The 24108-nt window shown below is 50.7% G+C and overlaps 8 protein-coding genes across 8 annotated transcripts; 5 read left to right on the top strand and 3 right to left on the bottom strand.

The window, feature by feature from the left end:
* The first annotated feature begins 18 nt into the window (after positions 1–18).
* On the top strand, positions 19–1394 carry SODALDRAFT_333705 (Shwachman-Bodian-diamond syndrome protein). Its single transcript, XM_028612051.1, has one exon. The coding sequence runs from the start codon at positions 241–243 to the stop codon at positions 1198–1200; it is 960 nt and encodes a 319-aa protein (XP_028465749.1). The 5' UTR covers positions 19–240; the 3' UTR covers positions 1201–1394.
* Positions 1395–1844: 450 nt separating this feature from the next.
* Positions 1845–2636, bottom strand: SODALDRAFT_340256 (ribosomal protein S13/S18; the record flags this gene model as incomplete). Its single annotated transcript, XM_028612933.1, has 4 exons — positions 1845–2161; positions 2272–2370; positions 2500–2529; positions 2612–2636. The coding sequence occupies 4 exons, from the start codon at positions 2634–2636 to the stop codon at positions 1845–1847; spliced, it is 471 nt and encodes a 156-aa protein (XP_028465748.1).
* Positions 2637–3433: 797 nt separating this feature from the next.
* SODALDRAFT_177869 (hypothetical protein) lies at positions 3434–5268 on the top strand. The gene is made up of 4 exons (XM_028607033.1): positions 3434–3795; positions 3881–4899; positions 4956–5058; positions 5112–5268. Exons 1-4 carry the CDS (start codon positions 3595–3597, stop codon positions 5160–5162), a joined length of 1374 nt encoding a protein of 457 aa, XP_028465747.1. The 5' UTR covers positions 3434–3594; the 3' UTR covers positions 5163–5268.
* A 703-nt stretch (positions 5269–5971) lies between these two features.
* Positions 5972–10995, top strand: SODALDRAFT_344783 (hypothetical protein). The gene is made up of 8 exons (XM_028613176.1): positions 5972–6479; positions 6671–6918; positions 6982–7248; positions 7308–8420; positions 8494–8565; positions 9148–9186; positions 9347–9525; positions 9637–10995. The coding sequence occupies exons 1-8, from the start codon at positions 6380–6382 to the stop codon at positions 10613–10615; spliced, it is 2997 nt and encodes a 998-aa protein (XP_028465746.1). The 5' UTR covers positions 5972–6379; the 3' UTR covers positions 10616–10995.
* Positions 10996–11386: 391 nt separating this feature from the next.
* Positions 11387–11871, bottom strand: SODALDRAFT_360256 (hypothetical protein; the record flags this gene model as incomplete). The annotated part of the gene is made up of 2 exons (XM_028614245.1): positions 11387–11726; positions 11801–11871. 2 exons carry the CDS (start codon positions 11869–11871, stop codon positions 11387–11389), a joined length of 411 nt encoding a protein of 136 aa, XP_028465745.1.
* Positions 11635–12404, top strand: SODALDRAFT_379178 (hypothetical protein; the record flags this gene model as incomplete). Its single annotated transcript, XM_028615025.1, has 4 exons — positions 11635–12031; positions 12097–12129; positions 12208–12305; positions 12358–12404. Exons 1-4 carry the CDS (start codon positions 11910–11912, stop codon positions 12402–12404), a joined length of 300 nt encoding a protein of 99 aa, XP_028465744.1. The 5' UTR covers positions 11635–11909.
* Positions 12405–12654: 250 nt separating this feature from the next.
* SODALDRAFT_360254 (kinase-like protein) lies at positions 12655–14852 on the top strand (the record flags this gene model as incomplete). Its single annotated transcript, XM_028614244.1, has 5 exons — positions 12655–12745; positions 12813–12861; positions 12948–13511; positions 13596–13892; positions 13952–14852. 5 exons carry the CDS (start codon positions 12655–12657, stop codon positions 14850–14852), a joined length of 1902 nt encoding a protein of 633 aa, XP_028465743.1.
* Positions 14853–15153: 301 nt separating this feature from the next.
* SODALDRAFT_278200 (zeta toxin family protein) lies at positions 15154–16179 on the bottom strand (the record flags this gene model as incomplete). Its single annotated transcript, XM_028608101.1, has 1 exon — positions 15154–16179. The coding sequence occupies one exon, from the start codon at positions 16177–16179 to the stop codon at positions 15154–15156; it is 1026 nt and encodes a 341-aa protein (XP_028465742.1).
* Between the last annotated feature and the right edge of the window lie 7929 nt (positions 16180–24108).

The raw sequence follows: 24108 nt of genomic DNA, 5'->3' as shown, positions 1-24108 counted from the left end.
ATATATAAGAGAAGGGATCCCTAAGAGAATACCAATATCGCGGAGAAAACACCACATCTGAACCACACCCAGCGAACCTATCTTCGGTCTCACTTCTCATTTTTTACCAGAAAACAAAAGAGGCGAAAATAGAAGAACGAAATCGACCGTTCTCATATCACCGACGAACTCGCATTTCGGCGACCCAAACCCATGGTTGTCCAGTAACTCCTCCGACGAGCCTATTACAACCACAAAACCATGTCACGCCAAATAAATCAACCATCCAACCAGATTAAGCTGACCAATATATCGTTGGTCAGGCTGAAGAAAGGGAAGAAGAGGTTCGAGATCGCATGCTACAAGAACAAAGTGCTGGAATACCGATCCGGAATCGAAACAGACCTGGACAATGTGCTGCAGATCCCGCAGGTATTCCTGAACGTTTCGAAGGGGCAGACTGCGCCCAAGGAAGATCTGGAGAAGGCGTTCGGCAAGGGCAAATCGACAGACGAGATCGTGCTGGAGATCCTCAAACGCGGGGACATCCAGGTCGGGGAGAAAGAGCGAGCAGCGCAGCATGAGCGCGTGCAAAACGAGGTGGTGAGCATAGTGGCCTCGCGACTGGTCGATCCGCGCACCAAACGAGTCTACACGCGCGGCATGATCGAGAAGGCGCTCGACATGCTCAGCTCGGCCGCTCATTCGGATAACGCCGGCAAGTCGACTTCGGCGAGCGGCACGGGCACGGGCACGGGCACGAGCACGGGCACGCCTACGACGGTGGGGGAAGGGGACGAAGGAAGCGCGAATGTGAAGAGGAAGGAACACGTGTGGACGGGCGTGTCTACTACCAAGTCGGCCAAGAGTCAGGCGCTGGAGGCTATGAAGGCGCTCATCGCGGCACAGCCCATCCCCGTGCAGCGCGCGCGGATGAAGCTCCGGGTGAGTTGTGCTACGAACGTCCTCAAACAGGCCGTCAAGCCCTCGGCGGGTGGAGCCAAGGAGGACGGGACGGAAGAAAAGGCCGGGACGGTCAAGGACCGGATCTTGGGGTATTTCGAACAGGTGGAGAGCCAGGATGTCGTGGGTTCCGATTGGGAGGTTGTCGGGTTTGTGGAACCTGGCGCTTACAAGGGTCTTGGCGACTTTATCGGCAACGAGACGAAGGGGAGGGGAAGAATCGAGGTGCTGGATATGGCAGTCACTCATGAGGACTGATCGTGTCATTTTGTTGGTACGACAGAGCTGTGGGGAGAAGGCCAGGGCAGATATATCCGGCTTTTCTTCATTTTTAGCCGAATCTTGGGCATGAACCACAATGGAGTGTTGTTTAGCATCACCGTTTCATTGCAGGCAGAGCATAATTTCTCTTTATTTAGCCACTTTCAATACATTGTCATTATTCCCTTCCTCCTACTCTGCTCTTGAAAGGGCGTCACTTTCCGTGCCTTCCAAGACACAGGCAACCAGGGACATCCCATGTCGAAGCCGGCTATAGACTCCCGTACGGTCCTGCCCCGTGCAAGGCTCGTCTGGTACTTACGAGGGGACGGCATCATCAAACTCGACACTATCTCGAGAAAGTCATGTCGGAGACGCATGCCACATAGCAACGAGTTGATGATGATGACGCGACGGGATGTTTTGGATGCCGTTTTTTATTTTTGGATTGACGAACTCGTATATATCTAGAGTATCGCCACCAGCCCGCTTCATCGCAATGTCGAAAAGCAGGCCCCCCAACGATGAAATACAAGGAATCAAGATGGGAGCGAAAATCATTCCTCGTCGCGCCTGTCCCAAAACCGAATCCCTGACTGCTCCGCAAGAAAAACCCGCTCTCTGTTGGCTTCACTTTTCGTTTAGCCACCCTTCTTCTTGGAAACACCGACGGTCCGGCCGCGGCGGCCCGTGGTCTTGGTGTGCTGACCGCGGACGCGGAGGCCCCAGTAATGACGGAGACCGCGGTGGGCCCGGATCTTCTTCAGGCGCTCGAGATCGTCGCGGAGCTTGGAGGCGACACCGTTGGCGAGAACCTGGGAGTCCTTGCCGTCGACAATATCGCGCTGCCTGTTGAGGAACCAGCCGGGGATCTTGTATTGCTGGGGGTTCTGGATGATGGTGACGATCCGCTCGAGCTCTTCGGAGGTGAGCTCACCGGCGCGCTTGTTCAGGTCGACTGTTTTGCATGAACGGGTTAGTCCACCATCCCAGCGGCCTGTCGATCCATCGAGCAATTTCGCCTCATCCACCATGGAACTCGAGAGGGTAGAGTAGTGGGCAACGCACCATCGGCCTTCTTGCAAACAATGTTGGAGTAACGACGACCGACACCAGAGATCTTGGTGAGGGCGTACATGATCTTCTCCTGACCCCGAACGTTGGTGTCTATAATCCATTGTTAGATCGCATTCCCGCATGCCAAGTCATCCGTCTCCCGTTCGTGGAAGCCAAAGCCGTGGCTAGCATTGTGATCGAGAAGGTTATGGGTAGGTAGTTGTCGAGGGCGAAACATACTCAGAAGTCGGAGAATGAACTGGAAGTTCGCTACACGGATAGCAAAGTCAGCAACCATCTTACTTCATCACACCAGACAAACGTTTGTTGTTTTGAACGTCGGGTTACTCACTCTTATCCCCTGTGACGAGAGACATGCTGGGCAACTATCTCAACGACGATGCCTTGATGTCTGTTGTTGTCGACGGTCGTGTCGTTGCGAAATGTGGAAAGTCGTAAGGAAAATTCTGGTGGGTTGGTTTGTAGAGATTCTCGCTTAAGGTGGTCGGGTTTCCATTGGCCGGTGCGTGCGGTGTGGGGTTCCCTTTCTGCCCTAGGTAGGATCACGTGATGACGACAAGTGTGAGACCGTTGATCCCCTGGCTTAGGCATCAAAATGGTTCCTAGGTACCTAGGGAAATACTCACTCGCCTGAGTTACCTCCTGAACAACAAGACCAAGGAACCTCAGCGGCCCAGATCAAGCAACGCAGCAGACGTGACAATGATCAAAGCAGTTTCGCACCCGAGGATTTCTACTAGTTGAGCTTATATGTACGACTCTTCGGCCTTTTCTCTTGGTAGACGGCGGCCAGGTGAAGTTCATATCCGACCGTCCCGGTTTAGCATCCCTATAAGCAAGATGCATCCAGGAGGACTTTATGAAGTGACGAGTCAGATATTGCAGAGTCACCTAAATCCTCCCAATTTTATGGCTGTTACCGTATGTCAGTGTGAGAAGCAAACGGGCGTAAGTAGAGCAGGTCGTAAACACCCTCGACAGTTCGATGGATCCTATCGCGTAAACGTATCGATTCACCAGCAAACCCTCGAACTGATTGCTCTTGCTCCAGATGACAAGTCAGAAGCTACAAATCCGAAGTTATCGAGTCACTATTTAGAGCCTCGATACTCGCCTAGGATTACCCCTCTTGAAGTACATCAATCAATATGACAGGTAAGGATGAGGTGAGTATCCTCATATTCTCATATCATGAACCGCCTTTGGGGGAACTATATGGGCAAACAGTTCCCACGAGGCGCAGCGAGAGACGAGTCCCCGAGGTGTCTTCTTATAACGTATAATTTTCTACGGTGAAGATCCCCTTTCCGTCACATGGTCCATATACCACAATGTCCACTAAGGTGTGGGAGCGAACTTCCCAGTCGGAAGACAGTTAAATGGGAAGCAGCTGCCTACGTCCCTGTGCACCTACCCGTTCTGTGCTTCCCACAAGATCTTTTCTTCAAGCCGTATCGGGTGACAGTGCAAAGAAATCCATCCCTTCGGCATACCCCAGAATCAGTTTCCTTCCCGGTAAGTGTTATATTATTGTGCATATTACTCGTTCCTGCTTCTGCCCTTCATCCACCACTGGCATTCTGACTGACCCATCGGATAGTCCACTGTGCACTCGGAACCGAACGAACCAGCTACCGCAATGGGTGTGGTAGGCCATGGGACAGACAGAGACAACCGCATGGGCCCAGTCTCTGGTCTTGTTGACAACTTGAACCTGTTTTTCCCCGGGCGGAAAGACAAGTCCACTGCACCCATCGCCCTGGTCCGTAAAGGAGAGGAGGGTGTCTGCTCTGGCGGGTGGAACTGCTTGAGCCAGGGCCAGCAGGTTGGTATTTTATTCAGCGCCATCCTGTTCTCTGTCTCTCTCATCCTGGCCATGGCCTACTATTGCCATAATCGCAAGAACCAAGGTTGGACCGACGACGACGAAAACATTATCCCTATGCGGCCCATCCAGCGAAAGAGATCAGACGACAAGATGAGGCGATCTCGATCTATCGTTTCACGACATACCTCGTACAGTCTGCCGACGATACCGGGTGTCCAGCCGCCGCAGTATAATGCCATAGTTCCTCTTCGTCAGCCCACGGTATATTCGTATATCCAAGGCCAGAACCCGATCCTCCTCCCTGCACCGCCTATACATGCTCTCCAACCGGCGTTGGGCCCTGTGCAGAGCAACCAGGGCACTGCGGTTCGCGCCATGCAGGGCCAGCCTAACTACCGACCTATTCAGTTACAGGTTGGACTGCCCATGCCACGACAGACTTGGTATGAGGCACAGTACCACGAATGCGGCAAGTCTCCGGGATACACCTCGCTGGCCCAGAGGTTCCTACAGCTTTGCCGTATGCCATATGGCCGAGCAGAAACTATTTCAAGTTCAAGACCCCAATCAAGAAGCAATTTGACAGAGAGAAGACAATCTCAGGAGTCGAGGTTCTCTGCTGTTTCGGCTGAAGCCGCCCCCGAGGGGCACAGAAATGAGGGAAGACCGACCGACGATTGCGCTGTCACAGCCTCACCACAATCTCACATAGCCACGGTGTACAGCGATGACTTTCTCCTTCCCCACCACCCCGAACAAGCGGGAGAGAGCACGAGATCGGATGCAGATGCGCGGGACCCTCCTGGGACCGAGGCTGGAAAAGCATGGCCTCGCGGTGTACAACCAGGAGGGAATTTAGGCCGGTTCAGGGACAATTCAAGTCCAGATTTGACAGAACGACGGCCGTGGCTCGGCCGTCAACGATCCTCGGGCTCCGACATTCAACACCGGTAAGTAGCTCGTCACACTGGCAATAGTTTCGTTACGCTGACGGGGCCTGCAGTCGGTCAAATGGACACGAAACTCGCCAACGCCACAGCAACCCGAAGCATAAGCGAGCCTCTGGAAATGGGATGATTCGCATGCTAATTACTGCCCTCTCCGGAGCCATGGAAGATATGTCCACATCTGGAAAAGAGTGGAACGACGGTGATGCGGAAGTAGAGATGAAGGTAACGAGACGCGAGCGGGAGAGCTGGAGGCGGACCCAAGAGACAAGGTAACGTATCCCCGGCATGCGCAGCTACAGGAAAGGATGTCACTAAATGGAATTCGGCGTAGATACTGTGTTGCAATGGCTCACGACGACAGCACAGATTCCGGCACTGGGAAGGAGACTGGACCGATACCACCGCAACCCTTACATCAGGGGGGCGGACAGTATGGGTCTCGTCGTTGAATTGCAAGTATTCGGGGCAGATCTACTCCGTATGTGTACTCGGAGGCGAGCGACGAGAGAGTAGAGGCGGGCTGGGGTAACTAGTTTGATAATGAGGTGCTCCTATGATGGACGTGGCAGAGGAAATAGCCAAATAGGGCGAAGTTGCTGTCGTACTCGGTACCTTATGTTGGAGCAATATTTCCAACCAGATGGGGAATGTACCTGCCTCTATGGGGAGGTATCTTAAGTAATACTTCGTACAGTAACAATAGGCTATGTACTACCTTTGTACACCTTGGGAGAATGATGTACCTGCCTGCACCTTGCACGTGTACGATGATACTTTCTAACTAAGGTAAATCATAGGTGGTCAAGAGCAACCCTGAAAATGGGTCCGTGCCTGCAGTTCCGCCAACCAAAGTGTCATAACCCGCGGATAGGCAGGAGCCTAGCACCGACATCATCCCTCTTGTTAGGGGGAGCTCGAACCAAGTCCCGAAGCCACCGAAACCTCGCGCATCCAACATCACCACACCTTGCCAACATCCTACCACACATCCCACACATCAAAGACAATATCATATCTGTACCCTGTACCTGCATGTCTTCCTCTTTCATGAGAGCATGACTGTGCTGCAGTGCTCTTAGACATTGTCTGACATAACCTTACTCCCCTCTCTGGCGCGGGTAGCTGTCAAGTTACTGACCCCTCCCCCACCACCTCCTCTCTTTGACCGCTGCCTAGCAATTGGATTACGATCACCTTGCAATCAAATCGCACGTAAGGCCTGATTCTTACATCAGTGGACTGTGCGCTTCTTTCAGCACAAAGCTCTCCGACAGGCTGTTTGCCTCATCGTGCGGCTTGCCGTGCGGTTTGACTGTCAACCATGTGGAATGACGAGGATAATAACCCTTACGGCACGAGCTTTGACCGCCGTGATAGCTTGAGCTCTTCTGTCAATTCGACTTCACCAACTCCGAGCTCTCGTAAGTGCCTTTTCTACTTGGACGTCCGTCCTCCTGTCCGCCCCCTGTCATCTTCGAATCTCCCTCCAAGATGATGGAATCGTTGCGGCCGGGAAAGGTAGAACACGCTGAGGGACAGGGAGCCTTACAAGAGGTCACCCTTGGCAGCCCGCCGCTCTCCCACGATACTGACAATGATTGGGAAATTCTAGATGCTCGCGTTGGCGTACTTAATACCCCGTCTATCACGAGTGACGATGCTCCTCAAGATCAGCCCGAGAGTGACGACAATGACGCCTATCCCGAAGAAGAAGTTGCACCACGGCGCAAGCCCGGCGGCTATGAGAGTCGCATCGAGCAAATCCTTTGGGAGAATCCAGAACTACCTATTCTGATTACTGACGCTGGCAAGAGCGCGGAGAGCGGTGGAAGGTACATCGTCTACACCATTCGCACCGGTGTATGTTGGGCTTTCAAACCCCCCTCCCACTGACGGGCTACTGTTACTGACGTTTCGTCACAGAACCTCGAAGTCCGTCGGCGGTACTCCGAATTTTCCTCTTTGAGAGAGGCCCTTACCAGACTGCATCCGACCTTGATCATCCCTCCTATTCCCGAGAAGCACACCATGGCCGACTACGCTGCAAACCCCACAAATGCGAAGCAAGACCAGCAGATAATAGATTTGCGGAAACGGATGTTGGCCGTCTTCTTGAATCGGTGCCGGCGCATGGAGGCCGTCAGAAATGATGGGGTGTGGTGGAGGTTTCTTGATCCTAATGCTAGCTGGGTACGAGGTCGAATTCCTTGGACATGTGACCGCCGGGATTTGTGCTGACCGTGTTTTAGAGCGAGGTTTTAAATTCTAACCTGGTGGCTTCCATTCCAAAGTCGGTGTTGAAAGCGCCTCCGTTGGACCCTGCCAACCCGACTTCGGCCCACAGCTTTCTCCCCGTGCCTTCCAATTCAGCCAAGCTGAAGGCAAACGGCGGTGGAAACGTTGATGCGACAGCCATTTCTGGCCAGGGTGGCCAAGTATTCGGCCGTTTCCCGCCCGAAAGCCATACTCTCAGCGAACAAGATCTTGATCCCTACTTCATTGCCTATGAGGCTTCCATCAAAGAGCTCGAGGCTCTCTTGACGGGACCCATGGAGAAGGTGAACCGTCGTACGCTCAGCCACCTGTCACATTTGGCCTCAGATCTTTGCGAATTAGGTTCTCGCTTAAACGCGTTTGCACTGTCCGAGACATCTCCTACCTTGGGGCAGGCCATTGAGAGGATGGGGCAGGCAGCAGATTCGTCCTACATCGCGACAGAGGAGCTTGCTGGGTCCCTCGGGGCAAGCTTTGCCGAGCCCATGCGTGAAAGCGCGCAATTTGCGGGAGTCGTCAGAAACGTCCTCCGGTACAGGGTTCTGAAGCGGGTGCAACAAGAGCAGACCAACGAGGAACTTTATAAGAAGAAGGCACTCCTCGAGGACCTGGAACGTAGCGAAGCGGAAGCTAAGAGAATCGAGCAGTATCTGAGCGGAACCACGCAACTGGGCCCCTCTCCGCAGCGGTCGACGAGCCTTCGGGAGTCGCCGAGTGCAAATAGGGAGAACGATGACACGGCGTCGATCGATTCAGACTTCCCGCCAACACACGGGGAACCAGCACCTTCAGCAGGCCAGGGAGTCCCCCAGAAGAGCAGCTCTTCGCCAGGCCATAGGAAGGCCCAGAGCAGCAACTCGATCACGAACAGGATATTTGGCCCGATCCGTCATGCGATTCAAGGCGTTGCCGATGTTGATCCCGAGAGAACTCGCCGCGACTTGATTGGCAAGACGCGAGAAGGCATCGAGCAATTACATCAAGCCCAGGTGGTGTCGGAACGCGACATTGGGGAGGCTAGCAAGAGCATCCTCAGCGACCTGAAACGGTTTCAGGCCGAAAAGGAGGAGGATCTGCGGCGCTATATGGTATGATACATTCACACATGCTATGCTTCTGTTTGGCTTCTCTCGTCTCTATGAAACTAACTCTTTTGTGTAGCTCGCATATGCCAAGAGTCAGATTGAGTGGGCGAAGAAGAACAAGGAGACTTGGGAGGAAGCAAAAGCGGAAGTAGCCAAGATCGATGAGAGCTAGGGAACTGAGAAGCAGACCAAGCAGCCCGACTACTCTAGGCCGGACGACTGGGAATTCGCCGATTAGTGATTCGGAAGCTACTACTGCCGAATGTTATACCAGTGGGAAGGGAGAGGGGGGGGGGGGGTTGACTCTCCGCCCCGTTACATGAGGCGACGCCAAAACTACGTGTGGACGGATGACCTTGATAATAACGATATGTCCTCACCATGAGAGTTTTAGTGATTGCAGTCCGCGCATGATAAGCCTGGCTCGTGGTACAAATTCAGGGACGTTCAGGGATGGCCGTGGCGCGGGACTGTTGGTGTTTTGCCTAGAAGCGCTACAGCTATTACTCCGTGTTGATCAGGTCTAACTGATATTCAGCTCTCCATGAGCGCATTGAAGACCTTAACAGTTTCCTATCTGTCTGTCCGTTCTGAGTAAAATGTGCCCTACTGTTAGATCCAGCCGAGCTCGATCTAGTCAACCCATAACATATTTCAGCTGCATGCAACATGCTACCCCGCTACCTTAGTTACGGAGTCCTAGGTACCTATATAAGGTAAGTTACCTAAGGCACGTCGCTTGTTGATCTTATCGATACGAGATAAGCAGGTTCCCGGATAAGAGGATACGCAGATAAGCCCATTGCGTCGTTGGATCAAAGATTCGGATTCGTTGCCTTTTGCGACTCGAATCAATTCAACTTCTCCGCCTTTCCCCTTCACACACAAAGCAGCCCGAACATAGCGCCATGGACGGCCCAGAGGACAAGGTTCCAAGGGATGGGCCTATTCAGGATATCGCTGAGCCTGGCATTCGGCTGCCTCGAGAATTTCTTCCACCACTGAGGAGGGAAGTTGCGAACCTGCTTCATCGTAACCAGACCAGCTTCCCCGGCGCGCAGCCTGTCAGCTTTGCGCGAAGACATCTTCAGGAACTTCGGCAGAAAGAGTGCGTTCCTCAGCTGCCCCCCAATCATTTTCACATGTTCCATAAACATAGCCTGGTCATTACGATGCTGACAATGAATGGGGTTTCTTTCACTTCTCCCCTGCACCACAGCTACTTCGTTTGCGAGAAGTCCGACGGCATCCGCTACCTACTATACCTGACAGAAGACAACAACGGAAGAGAGACGGTATACCTAATTGACCGCAAGAATGATTTCTGGCACGTGGACAACACGAGCGCACATTTCCCTCTCAAGGAAGACGTCCGGGCTTTCCATACGCGGACAATCATCGACGGCGAGCTGGTGATGGACCACGAGGATGGCAAGCGCGTGCCACGCTTCCTCGTCTTCGACTGCTTAGTTCTCGACGGCCAGGACCTCACGCAGCGGAGCTACGACAAACGCATCGCCTACGTGAAGGAATGCGTCATCAAGCCGTACAAGGAGCTCTTCACAAAGTTCCCACAGGAGCGGGCCTTCCAGCCGTTCGACATGGTGATGAAAACGATGGAGTTCAGCTACGGCATCCACATGCTCTTCAACGTGGTGCTCCCGAAGCTCAAGCACGGCAACGACGGGCTCATCTTCACGTGCGTCCAGGCGACGTACAGGCACGGCACGGACGACCACATCCTCAAGTGGAAGCCGCCCGAGGAGAACACGATCGACCTGCGGCTACGGCTGGACTTCCCGACCATACAGCCGGGCACGGAGGGCTGGGACTGGGACGGCGTGGACGAGCCGTTCGTCGACTACGAGAGCGTGCCGCGGGCCGAGCTGTGGAGTTTCCTCGGGGACGGGCGGTACCAGTTCTTCGCGGACCTGCACGTCACCGAGGAGGAGTGGGAGACGCTCAAGCGCGTGGGCGATCCGCTTGTGGACCGCATCGTCGAGTGCCACAAGGATGACCAGGGCCGGTGGCGGCCGCTGCGGTTCCGCGACGACAAGGCTGAGGCGAACCACATCTCTACGGTCAACAGCGTGCTCGAGAGCATCGAGGACCGGGTGACGCAGGCAGACCTGGAGGCTGCAGCTAAGGAGATTAAGGAGAATTGGAAGCTGAGGGCCGGCAGGGGGGCCAAGAGATGAGCACGGCTGTGAGGCGTGTCTACGTGCGTGTTTGGTGCATTAGGTTGTTCGGGCAAGGTCATGTGTCATTGTTCTAACAGAGGGTTCGCGTCTTTTCGTATCTCCCTTGGAAAAATTTGGGGGGATCAAACAAGCGAAGACGAATCGTTTGCGGCGTTTGCGGCGTTTGGTGGGAGGATTCTCGCTTTCTACTGCTTAAGCGGTTTGTACTAGGTGGCTTGGGAGGGAAGTGTAGTATCGAGGGATCGAAGGACAGAGATAGGAGTTGGATCTGGTGTTGAAGATGATAGAGAAAGCATGGGCTGCCGTGCGTCTTATTCGCTATACGCATCTCCTAGTGTCTATACGGTGATGATTCGTCTCCCCAGAAGGAGTTGTGTATCCAGCTTGACCGTCCAAGTGAATGAATGTATTCTGGCTGGAATCGTTGATTTAGACTTCGTATTTTGAAACCGAGACTTCTGTGGCATGAGCTGCGACTAATGGTTCGTGGCTGCTGTTCACCAGTTCATAGACAAAAGTGCGGGGTGGCAGAACAGGAAAAAATGGGGGAAGCGAAAAAGAAAATACAAAAAGTGCGGGTTTGGGGCTTTTGGGTTGCGAAATCGGGGTTGCTGCAACTACGTGCCCGGTGAGAGACTCATAACATCACATCATGTTCGGACAAGTTTCATGAACAGACGAAGCTGCATTTGTAGTCGAAGCAAAACTGCCTTTTCTCATTGTCATTGCCATTCCGGTCCAAATCATGGCCACGTTCCTTCCGTGGGGTCATAGCAGCATGCCTCTTTTCATGAGCCTCTTGATTCCATAAACACTTCGTCTCAACGTCATGGTCTGTGTGCCGATGACGGAGTTTTCCTTGCCACAGCTCGACCCGTTGCATGGCTTGTCCTTTGCCCGCTCCATAAACCGATGTCCCGCCCAGATCGGCCAAACGTCTGCCAGGCCCATTTCTCCCCGTGTCCACTGAGAGGCGGTGGGTCGAAAAAGTCGTAGGCATGGCGGGGTGTGATGGCGGCGATCACGGTTCCAGTTGTCGATTAGGGCGTTGTGAGAGTGGGCACCGCCGAGGAGCAGTCCCGGGTCGAGATGATGTGCGAGGTGTTTACTTGCTATTGGGGAGGTTAGAAAACTGAGTGAAGACACTACCAGGGGAAAACTGAGACGGGGGTGAAAACTCACGAGCGGGCGCGCATCTTTCTTCTCTTACGCTTGAGGCGACGAACGCGCTTCTTTCTCCACTTGGCTCTCATCTTGAACGACTGGGAGTTGAGGTTAGCTGGACTCGTTCATGTATGACGTCGCGAAGCAAAGGGAACTGAGACGCCAGTCATCAAGGCAACGGGAGTTCGTAGCGGAGCAATTGAGCTCGCGCAAAGCTCAACCGTCCACCATGATCCCCAGGTTGCCTTTGTATGAGCTATACGCAGCTCTGTGTGGAATGGGGGAGCTCAACTTACTCGTTTGTTCTGGATGAGAGGTGTTGGTGATGATGCTTGTGAAATTGCTAAGTGATTACGCAGAAGTTGCTTTTGGGGTTTGGAGCCGATTGGAAGTAGGGCAGAAAACCCTTTGGCATCACGTGATAGTACTGTGATCATATTCCCCCGCAGTGACCTCATGGCAAGCTCACGATGGAAAGTACTTTGTATCATCACAACAACTGCTGTTCTGCTGTCCCGACACTGTGCATATACACTGTGCTTCGTATATCGGAAGGAGAGGTTGACCTGCTGCAGGGAAGGAGGCATCGAAGGTGCTTTCCCTGTCCATGAAGGCTTTCTAACGGGTCTAAGGGACATACAATGAAGTATTCTGTAATCCACGAAAAGACTGATAAATTTTGCAAAACTCAGGTTGAAACTCGTCATCGGTGCAAGTTGCAACCCATTGCTGGCGGCTTTACCCCTGAAATCCATATCCTACACCCGTCCTTCTCCCTAATCCTCTTGTCCCCTCAGTGCCTATTGGGGCTTTCATATCGTTGAGACTCATAAACCGACGCCGGAAGTCGTTACTAGGCTTCTCTCGTCGCTATGGCAGCTCTCGAGGGCGAAAATTCCGTGGATGTCGAGGTCCAACCTGTGGCACACATCAAAGTCCAAGTCGGCGGTCTCGCGGGGCTCGGTGAGGTCTTCCTGTCCAGGGGTCGGGTTTATGGAAGGTCCTCCGCTGACGGTATATTCCGCTTCAGAGACCATTTCCCTGTACCCAAATTCGATCCTCAAGTTCGGACAAGGCGAGTGAGTTATGGTGCTAAGTGGCACGTTGGCTCTCCCCCACCAAACTGACGATCTATAATCGGGTGTAGTTGTCCTCGAAACCCCAGTCTACAGGGCTTGTCCCCGGATCATCTTGAGTTCTACGTGATCAACTTCGACGAGCAGCTCCCGGCTCTCTGTTATGTCCGCGACAGACAGTCGCAGAACGGAATCCGAGTCAACGGCCACTTCCTGGGAGCACACGACACCATCACCCCTGGTCACTGTCTGCAAGACGGTGACGTTGTTACTGTTCCCATCTGCAAGAAAGGCGACAGAAAAGCCGGGGGCGGCCATCCACAGTTGACTTTCTACTTCTGTCAAGAACTTCCCGAGAGACCGCCGTTCAGTTTAAAGCCTCTCCAGCGCAAAGAGGCGGCATCGTTTGCAGAACGCTACCGTATTACTGACCGGCCCATAGGCGACGGAGCTCATGCTAAGGTCTACCTGTCCGTGGAAACCGCCACTGCTAGACAGGCGGCTTGCCGAGTTGTGGACATGGACGCCCTCCGGCATAAACGTGATGCCCAGAGCACGCTGAGACGGTTGCGGCAGGAAATTGACACCCTCCGCCAGCTTCACCATCCTAACATCATCTCCTATGTCCACGCTGCCCAGTCCCCCCATACCTTGTAAGTTCGGTTCGGACGCCGCTTATGCTTGGGAATCGATATCACTCGCGGTGAGCGACTTTGTGTCTGACGCGACCGGTCCAGATACTGCTTTACAGAGCTGGCTACAGGCGGGGACCTGTTCTCTTTCGTCCAGCGTCGATTGCTTTATGGCCCGGCCATCCGTGAAGGAGACCTAAAGATGATCGTGCGGCAAATTGTCGATGGGGTCAGTTACCTGCACAAGGCTGGCGTCGTACACCGAGACTTGAAGCCCGAGAACGTCTTGTTTGCTATTCGCCCGACTCCGGACTACCGCATCGTCCTTAGTGACCTTGGCCATTCCGGGCTACAACGCCAGAGACTCAAATCGCTCGTGGGAACAGAGCAGTACATTGCACCGTATGCCACTTGGGGAGTAGATGTTTTTGCTCTGATTCTTTCGGCTGATATGTTAGCAGTGAGATGGCCACCGACGGCTCGGATGCTCAACATGGGTTCCCCGTTGACATGTGGGCGCTTGGAATTCTGATCTTGTTCATCGTCGACAGCCAGGAACGCTGCCAATTTCACGGACTCGTTCAGAAACAAGTCGACGATCGAATCGATGGCCTTTGTAGTAATTCTGGCATGAAACTAACCGCAACTGCGCAGAGATTTCTCAAAAAATGCCTCAAGATCAACCCTGACGAGAGGCTTACGGCATCTCAGGCTGAGAACCATGGATGGTTCAGGGCTAAGGCGCACCTCGAGCGGTTGAAAAGGCTTCGAGATCGAATTGAAACGTCGTGGAGTTCTACACGTAAGGTGTTCTCGATGGTAGAGACGATCCCTGATATGAGCAACGTCGGCCATTCTCCGAAGGCTTCATTGAAGCAGGAAGTCTCTAGCAAGCTAAAGAAGACTACGGGAGAGCGACTTGAATGCTCGAAGCGGCCCGCAACACCATCGTCAGCGGGTCTCGGTGTAAGTTCGAGTGACCTAAAGAAGGCCAACCAGTCGAGAATGAGAGCTCCCAGTGGTCAACGCAACCAAATCACCCTCCTCTCGAAGTATCTCGATCACGAAGAACTAGAGAAACCCCGGTCAAGCTCACCAGCTGGCCATGGGCTCTTCAGTTCTCTGCAGTTGCAGTCGATTCCAGAGACCTTTGTGATGCATGGTCATGGCCAGAAATCAGAGGAAGGACCACCCTTGAAACGAACGAAGAAGGAGGAAAAAACCGACTTCCAAAACGACGTCAGATCTAAGGTCCAGCCCGTTCAATTCCAAATGGGACGTGAAGACAACCGCGGCTGGGGGCAGTCCCGTTTACGTCCACGGTTCGGGGCTCAGAAAGGTGTCTCTTGTCTTGGACACTGATCGCTCGGCAGGGGGGAAAGTATGAAGCTGCGATGGTTGTTTTTTTATCTTTATATCAAGTTAAGGGGCCGGTAATGGGTGAGGCATGGTGAAGAGGAGAAGTTGCAAGAAGCTTGACGCTATATGGCCGTATATCCCGCTATTTATTATTTGCTCATCCAGTGGAACCTAGGAGCAGCAATGTAGATGGAGCGACAACGAGATTTGTCATTGAACGGTCCACCGACAGACACATCAACTTTTCGTGATTAGCGAGATGCCAGAAGGGAGCTCGACAATGTATGCACAGAAGGGAAATCAATTAAGTAGCCCCAAGTAAGAAGGTGGCTTCAGGGTCCGTCCCATCGGGAGGGAACTGGAGGGGTTTCAACTCCGGAAAGACGGCGGCGGCGTCGGGGTCGACCGACGGCTTGAGCAGAGGATCCAAGAGCTCCTTGATCTGGGAAGCCTGGGCCTCGTCCCTAGCCTGCAGCCTAGCGAGGTCCTCAGAAGCGACGGTGATTTCGTCGGGGGTCAGGGGCCGTTCCCTCTCCCTCTGCACCGCATCGACGACGCGACCGCTCAGGAGGCGGGGTCCCGGGCCGGTGCCCGACCGGGCCTCAGCGTCATCGGAGAAGGCGACGAGGTTGCCCCTGCGGACGACGAAAACGCGGTCCACGCAGTCCGGGTGGGCGTCGATCCAGCGGGCGGCGTCGAGGAGACCAACATAAGAATCGTCGTGGACCTTGAGGGGGGTGAGGCGGATGGGGAGGCCGCGGCTGCCGGCCTCGGGGAGGCGGTCGTGGAAACGGGTCAGGATGCCGAGGCGGCTCAGGGGGCGGGGCACGGCGAGGAGGAGGACGTCGAGGCGGTAGCGGGCGTCGCGGAAGAGGCGGGCCAGGTGGACGAAGTCGTCCGGGTGGCGGCAGGCGCTCTCGAGGAGGACGTCGAGGCGGTGGTGGGCGGCGTGGGCGGCGGCGAGGCGGAGCCAGCGGCGGGCGTCGGGGCCGGTGGCGGGGGAGGCGAGGGGAGCGGTGGCCGGGTCGGAGGTGAGGGATTGGTAGGCTGGGTGGTAGGTCTTGTAGGTGTCGGCGATGAAGTGGGCGGGAGGTTGGCGACGGAGGGAGGTCAGCGCGGTGAGGACGGCGGGGGCGAGGCGGGTCTTTCCGGCGCCGGTTTGGCCGACGATCAGCACGGCTATGGGTGGTTTCGGGTCGGTTGGGGAGAGCACCAGCGGGGAAGGTGATACGTTGGGGGGGAACTCGGCCGGGAGGATCTGGGTGGTGAAGATGGAATTGGAGGTTTCTTGGGGGAGGATGTAGGAGGAGAGGTCCGGGGGGGGAGGCATGGCGATGCGTGGTAGAATTTGAGAATCGGTGCGAGATGCGTGTTTGGGAGGGTATTCAGAGTGTGATAGATTTATGGTGAATATTATGTTGAAGAGGTGAAAGAGTGAAGAGGGGAGTTGGTAAATTGGTGAGGTTTTAAGTAAAAGGTCGTGATACAAAGGGAAGGTCTCATTTATCGAACCTCACCACACCTTCACGCCACCCCACCTTCATTTCATCCCTTCATCTACACCCAAGACACCCAAGATCTGAGACACTTTTTTCGGTTCCTATTTCAGAAGATTCCCTTATGAACCATACATGAAAATAAGTACGCTTATTCCTCTTCCTCCATCACTTCGTTCCCACCATCCAACGCAGATACCACCGGTACTGCTGGCAAGGCAAACCTTCGGGCGTCTTCTCTATCCACTATCTAAGTCTACACTAACGCTAGCCCGCTTTTTTTTCCGACCACTCTTAGCAGCCTGCGTTATTCGTACTAGTATTACCGCCCGAACCCGTTTTACGGGATTTTACGGTGTTTTTCGGGGGACTTACTCCTATAGTATATAGCAGTATAACCTAAAAAATTTCGGTACTTTAGAAATATATATATTTCACAGTAAGTCCTAAGGTACCTAATTAAGGGCGATCCGTGTGGATTTTCTGTATTTTAGACGTTTTTACTGTTATTACACGTCCTCCCTTTAATCTACGGCGCCTATAAGAGTTTTCCCGCTATTCGAGTTAAGGTTATTATATTACGCGCCGTCGAGATAATTAGCTAGCCTACTACTCCGGAGCCTCGCTCTTACCGTAAATACTATATCGTTAAGCCGTTTTCTGAATTTAGGTATTATCCGCGGGTACGCCGGGTTTACGCTACCTATATACCGTGCCGTGCTATAAATTTAGCTAACCGAAACTCGCGTCGAGCCGCCCCTAATATATTAGCTATAGGTTTTACGGCGCCTCCTCTAACCGTTATAACCGCCTACCCTCTACCACTATCTCCCCTTACACCTCCTTTACTACTAGTTCTAATAGCTAACCCTCCTCCGCCCCCTATTTCTATAGCTCCTCTTATATCTCCTCCTCGCCCGTATAGCCGCCGCCGTTATACCCGTAACCTATAGCGTAACGCTCTACGGTCCACCCCGGGTTATTATTACTCGAGCTATTACCGTTACCTTATAATATCCGCTTTTCACACGCGCCGTAATAATACTCCCTATAATACCTATAAGGACTATCGTGCTAGTAGGGCGAGTCGTTAGGGTGCTATTACTACTAGTTAGCATAATATAAACGATAACCGGTATAAGGAGGGCCGCCGCTAGGGTAGTATTAGCCGGGTATTACGGTTAATTACTACGACCTTAGCTTAATACGGGTAGAGTATAACTATTACGCTACGCTTTATTAGATTAGGGAGAAGTTATAGGTTGGTTTTCTATCCCGCTATAACGGCTTATTAAAAGTTGTTCACGTATTAAGGCCGAAAATATAGATTATTCGAACTAAGGAGGGAAAGGAGGAAGGGAAAAGCCTGCGCGGTATACAGGCGGCTAGGTATATATGGAATCGCACGGACCTCGCTCGCTAGGGGGTCTATACTTCTTAGTCCCGGCCACTACCGGGGACTATTCTGCGGGCTATAGCCCGTAATATACCCCCCCCCCCGCCGGAGGCGAGGTCGCGGTCGTGTCGTGGTCGTATAGTCGTGACCTCGTATTACTCTAACTTCCCCGCGTGTAATCTAAAAATAGCCTCCTTTATTCGATTCTATTAAAGGCTCCTTCGAAGGGAGGTAGTCCGTAGCAGCTAAGATCCTTATAAGGCTAAAATAGCATAAAGGAGTTCCCGTATCGCGGTGTCGTCGCGAGCCCCTTACCGGCGTGCGTGCTCGTTATAAACGATATACCTGCCGAATATATAATCGGGGGTTATTCCTTCCACCCGAATAGCGTAGAAAGGTAGTAAAATAAACCTCCTACTATTCCTTATTTTTTCCTATTTTCTTCCCTTTCTATAGCTTCCTTTTAGACGTTTCCTTATTTTTTTTTAATTAAATTTTCTACACCGTGAGTTACCCCGAGATACCTCGCAGGTCCCTTAATAGTATAACTAACGTCGCTAAGTAATAGCTTATCTATTAGGCCGCCTATATTCTCCTTACTATAAGTTTACCCGCTCCTCGCTCTTAGTTTAGGGCTATAGCTAACTATTAGTAGATATCTAACTACGCCTCGCCTAGTAAACGCCCTTATAAGGGTAGTAGTGATAACGATATAAGTTCCGCCCGTGTTGTTATCGGTTATAAGGTCGGCGGTAACTAATACTAAGTAGACTCCGACCCCCCCCCTAAAAAGCGTAAAGTCCCTAAAAATCCGCCCGGCCCTTGCCGCCTAGCCCCCTATACGTAGTATGCTACCCGGTAATATAAATAAGAGTATAGCGTTAAGTATTATTACTAGTCAGGCCCTAGCGCGGCTAAGGCCGACGCTAAGTATTACGAGTTTCCGCTACTACCGAGTTCTAGGTAAGTATAGTACGAGTCCTCGATAATATCGCCTCCTTTATACGTAGTATAGATAAGACACTTAAGGAGGTATCGTAAAAGATAGAGGATAGGAATAACGATATTACTATAATATCGTAGGAGGTTCGTAACCTCTCTTACTCTATCCGCCGCATGTATAAGCACTACGTAGCCGTGACCCCCTTCGCCGCTAGGGATAATCCGGGGGCTACTCCTAAGGCTACGCTCGCCTCGGCTCCTCCTTAGGAGGAGTCGTAGGTAGGTGCCGCTAAGGACGGCGTGGCTTTATAAGAGGAGGAGCTAGAAGAGGGTAAAATCGTAGGGGAATAGGCTATTAGTGTCGTTTTTAGGGGTTTATCCGGTTCTTCCCTACTCCTAAGTTAAGTGGTACGGGGGTATAACCCTAATATAATCTCGCTCTTAGTTCTCGCTCTCTTCGCCGCTATATCGGCCTTTTTTCGCGTCCGTGTCTCCTTCGTGTACTATTATAAAGGCCCGTTATTCGACTATACCAGACCGTGTTTCTTCTTGAATTCTTCGAGTACTTATATATCTCGTAGGCTTTTAAGCGGTTCCTATATTAGTCCTACGTAACCCTCCTATTATACTAGCACTTCCCGGACCTTACTATAACCTCGCCTTCGGGTACGGGCGTAAAGGACTTCCTCTACCACCTATTCCTCCTCCCTATCTAGCCCTCTACGAATAGGTGGTAGCTAGGGGTCTATTATCGTTTACCCTAGTAAGGGGTTATAGTCGACTTACCGTAGGAGATCCACGTGGAAACGGTTATAGATCTATGAGGGGATATTTAGTTCCACAATATAGGAGTTAACGACCTTTATAACCTTATATTTATAGTAGAGCTAGGTAAGTTTCTTTAAAGGCCGTGGCGAGGAGTAGTTACCGATATCTAATTATATAAGGTTATCCTTTTCGAACCTCTTAGTAGGGTAGCGCCGACGATTTACCGACTCCTCTTAGCGTAGTTATATAGCGGCTATCGCGGCTTATACGAACTAGGTAGCTTCCTTAAGGCGACTTAGTAAGTCCTGCGTAAAGGCCTCGCGCTTATTAGTCGGCGTGGTCTTATTAACTTAGAGAGGGTTCGTGTAGTACCCGTGTTATAGGAAGAACGGGCTTATTTAGATTATCGAATTTACCCGGTTATTTAGGGCTAGCTACGCTACTAGTAGCAGCGTGTCCTAATCGTCTTAGGCGTAATAGATATACGCCTATAGGTAGGCTTAGACTTTTTAGTTAATACGTTCGGGACCTCCGTCCGTCTAAGGGTAGTATATAGTGCTTAGTCGCTATTTAATACCCGCGAGTTTATAAAAGTATTGCTAAAAGCGGCTAGTCTAATTCGATACCCTATCGCTAATAACAAACTTCGTTATTCTATAGAACCTATAATAGTATAGTAAGAATCGTTTAGTATAGGCTTCGGTATCTATAGTATCTATCGCTTTTAGCGTTACCGATTTTAAGAGTCGGTCGGTGATTACCTATAGGTATCTATACTTACCCTCGCGGGTAGGTAGTAAGTCCGTTATAAAGTCTATCGCGATATCGTAGAAGATTCGCTCCGGTATAGGGAGTAGGCGTAGTAGTCCTCTCTTCGCGCCCCTTTATATATGGCTGGCTTAGTATATATCGTAATTCCGCACGAATCTTCTAATATCTTAATTTATTCCGGGCTAAAAGAATTAGCGGGCGATTAGGGCGATAGTATTATCCCTGCTTAGGTATCCGCCGATTACTAAGTCGTGGATTACTTATATAAGACGGCCTCGTAACGGGTGGCTAACCCTATCTTCGTTATCCCCTAGTACCTATAGGCGGTTATAAGATATTAGCCGACCTTAGTCGATTCTATACTTAGCGATTTATATTTTAAGCTTTAGCTCGGGAGGAAAACTCCGTTCTCCCGCTATTATAGCGGTAAGGCCACCTTAATAGCGCTTATCGGTAGCCCTAGCTTTATCCTATAGTCGTTATAGGTCGGGGTCTACTTTAAAGACTATAGTTAGCTCTAGTAATATTACTCTTACTAGGTATACCCGGGGGGCGATAGCTATATTAGGGATTATCTAGATATACCTCCCCTGCTCTCGGACGTCGGAAGAATCCTTAAGTATATCCTACTCTTAACGTAAGAGCGTGTTAGCCGCGACGTTATCGGCCCCTTATTTATACTCTAACACGAAGTCGTATTAGGCGAGCTTAGTTACTTAGCGACTTTAGCGCTCGGTTAGGGCCCTTTTAGTTATAAAGTATTCGAATACTTTATAATCGGAGTAAATCTAGAACCGGCCGCTACCTATAAGCTCGGCTTTCTAAGCCTATAGGTAGTCTATAATCGCTAGTATCTCCTTATCATGAATCGGGTAGTTATACTTAGCGGAGTTAAGACGGCGTGAGTAGTATACGACGACACACCTACGTCCTTATTTATCTTCCTACAGGAATATATTACCTAGCGCGAACCCTAAGTAATCCGTTTCTAGCTAGGTCTTCCTTCCAGGTTACTATTATTATAGGTAAGGCTTTTCCTAGAACCTCTACTTTAGCTCCTTAAAGGCTACCTCTTATAGGGGGCCCTAGTAGAATAGGGCGTTCTTTTTCGTTAGGGCTATAAGTAATGCTATAATAGCTATAAAGTCGCGGATAAATATCCTATAGAAGTTAGCGAACCCTAGGAAACTTCGTACGCTAGTCGCGGAGACCGGCGCTTCCTATTCTACGATAGCCCTAAGTTTCTCGGGGTCGTAAGATACCCCTTTTTCCGCTATAACGATAAACCCTAGGTACTTAACCGTCTTAACGCTAAACTCGCACTTCTTCGGGTCGAGGTTTGGTTTAGCGTCTATAAGGGTATTAAGCACTCGCCGTACCTTCTCTTTATAGTCCTTACGAGATCCGTCTAAGTAGATTAGGACGTTATTTATATACGCGGAGATAAAATCGTTAAGGAACTCCCGTAACGATAAGTTAATATATCGCTAGAACGTCGTAGGCACGCCGGTTAGCCTAAAAGGGTATACTAGCCACTTAAATAGTCTAAATTAAGTACGGAATATGGTCTTATGCTTATGCCTAAGAGCTATCCGTATCTTATAAAAGGCGGCGATAACGTTTAATTTAGTAAACCACTTCGCCTTAGCTAGGTTATATAGGGTCTCTATAATTAGGGGGAGTGGGTAATAATCTTGCTAAGTAATCGTATTTAGGGCGCGGTAATTATAATAAAATCGGAGGCCGCCTCCTAGCTTCCTTACAAATAGTATAGGCGTGGCGGCCGCCGAGCTACTCGTATAAATAAATCCCTTATCTATTAGGTCCGTTATCGTCTTCCGTAATATAAGGAGCTCTTTATATAATATATTATAGAGCGGGTCTTATAGTAAGGCTTATTTATTACTACTATTATCCTTCTATAAATAGACCTTATAGTCGGTGCTAGGTCGGTATAGGGGTAGGCGTATAGAGTACGAGGGCGTAATAAGTCGCCGAACTCTCGTATAATACCCTTAGGGACGTATTCTCGCGGGTCTACTAGTTCCTTCGTGCTTAAGGCCTTTTTAATATCTTTTAACGATATAGCTCGTAAGCCCTCTTCCTATATCTTTCCTCTCTGGTGCTATAGTCGTCTATATAGCCCTATAAACACGGACCCCGTTACTAATACTATAGTACGGATCTCTTATACTGCCCTCGGCTCCTTTTCGCCCTAAAGTCGGATATCGATATCGGCTACTCTATAGCGGAGCCTTTATTCCTTAGTATAGAGGATTATATTATTATATTCTATTTATAGGAGCCTAAGGAAGAGATCCTAATCTAGACCTAGCACTATATACGCGAAAACGCGCTTCGTATACCCTTATATATCTAGCATAAAGACTACGATACTAGCGTTACTAGCTAGTTTAGTCTTATCCGAGAAGCCTTTTAGTAGTCGTTTCTTCTTATCGATTAATAGTAAGCGTATTTTTCGAGTAAACTTCTTATTTATAGCGGTATAGTAGTTATCTATAAGAGCGTTTATTAACCTACTACTATTAACTCTTACTTAGACTAATACTAACTCGCTCCGTAGTAACGGTTTAAACTCCTCCTACTCGCGTTACTCTCGCGCCGTCGGCTCCAGTGCCTGATTTCGCACTAGAGCTACTCTTTTTCTAAGTCTTCGGTATCTTCGGGAACGTCTTTAGATTCCTCCTCTTAAGGGGACGTTCGGGCTACTATATCCTTCTTACTTTTATAATACCGTTAGATATAGCCCTTCTTCTAGCAGTTCTAATACGTGATATTCGCGTAACGGTTAGGTTTCTATTAGTTCCCTTAGACTCGCCGACCTTATTAACTCTACCCGTAGCGATATCGCCGTTAATATCCTTAGCTAGTTTACGGGCGACAGGAATCGGTTAGTACGATTTACTAACACCCTCCTATCTTTACGCGATCGTCTATACTTTATCGACCTACTCGGAGTAAGTATTGGGGAGATCGGCTACTATTAGGCTATTACGTAGCCTATCGTTTAGGGCGCCGTTAAGGAATAATATCTTAATATAGTCCACCTAGTTATAGCCTCCTACTTACGCTAGGTTCCTTTTAAAGGTCGGTAGGAAGCGCGCGAATAGCTAATCGGGTTTTTACTTTATCGCTCTAAGGGCGTTAATAGCGCGGCCTTATTTATTACGGTCCTTCTATATACGGTTAAGGTAGGCTATAAATTCCTCCGGGTTAAATTCACCGTTTATATCTCTATTACCGAAGAAGGTGCTAATCACCTACTAAGGCTAGGTATCTAAGCATGTGTTAATTAAGTACTATACCTCCTTATTACTACGGAATAGCGGCCTATCGAGTTTAAGTTTTAGTCGTATAGCCTAGGACTAGGCGGTGTATTCCGTGCGTTTTCCACTAAATTTTACGGGAACGGCGACCTGCTATACCCGGTATAAGAGCGTGGGTGCCGGCGGCGGTGGCGGAATAAGTATAGCAGTCTCTGCCTTTAGTGGCCTAAGTAAGGGCGAGGGCGTGATAACTAGGGTAGGCGTTAGGTGCGTAGTAGGTGCGAGGTGCGGGTTAAGTTAAGACCTTTTAAAGGCTACTTATAGGCTAGCGATTATATTATAAATAGGGGCGATATATATCCTTACCGCTTTCTATACGCGTTATAACACGCGTTCGTCGATCTTATTATATAAGGTCCCTACGACTTACCCTTAGCCCTTTAGTGGGCTCGGGGCGAAGTAGCCAGGACCTCCTTCTATATAAGCATTAAAGCTTATAATCTTATAAGTTCGAATATATAACGGCTTATCAAAAGTTATTTACGTATTAAGGCCGAAAATATAGATTATTCGAACTAAGGAGAGAAAGGAGGAAGGGA

The sequence above is a fragment of the Sodiomyces alkalinus genome (genome assembly GCF_003711515.1).
Source record: "Sodiomyces alkalinus F11 unplaced genomic scaffold SODALscaffold_6, whole genome shotgun sequence".
Lineage (NCBI taxonomy): Eukaryota > Fungi > Ascomycota > Sordariomycetes > Glomerellales > Plectosphaerellaceae > Sodiomyces > Sodiomyces alkalinus.
This window is presented reverse-complemented; position numbering and strand designations above follow the sequence as displayed.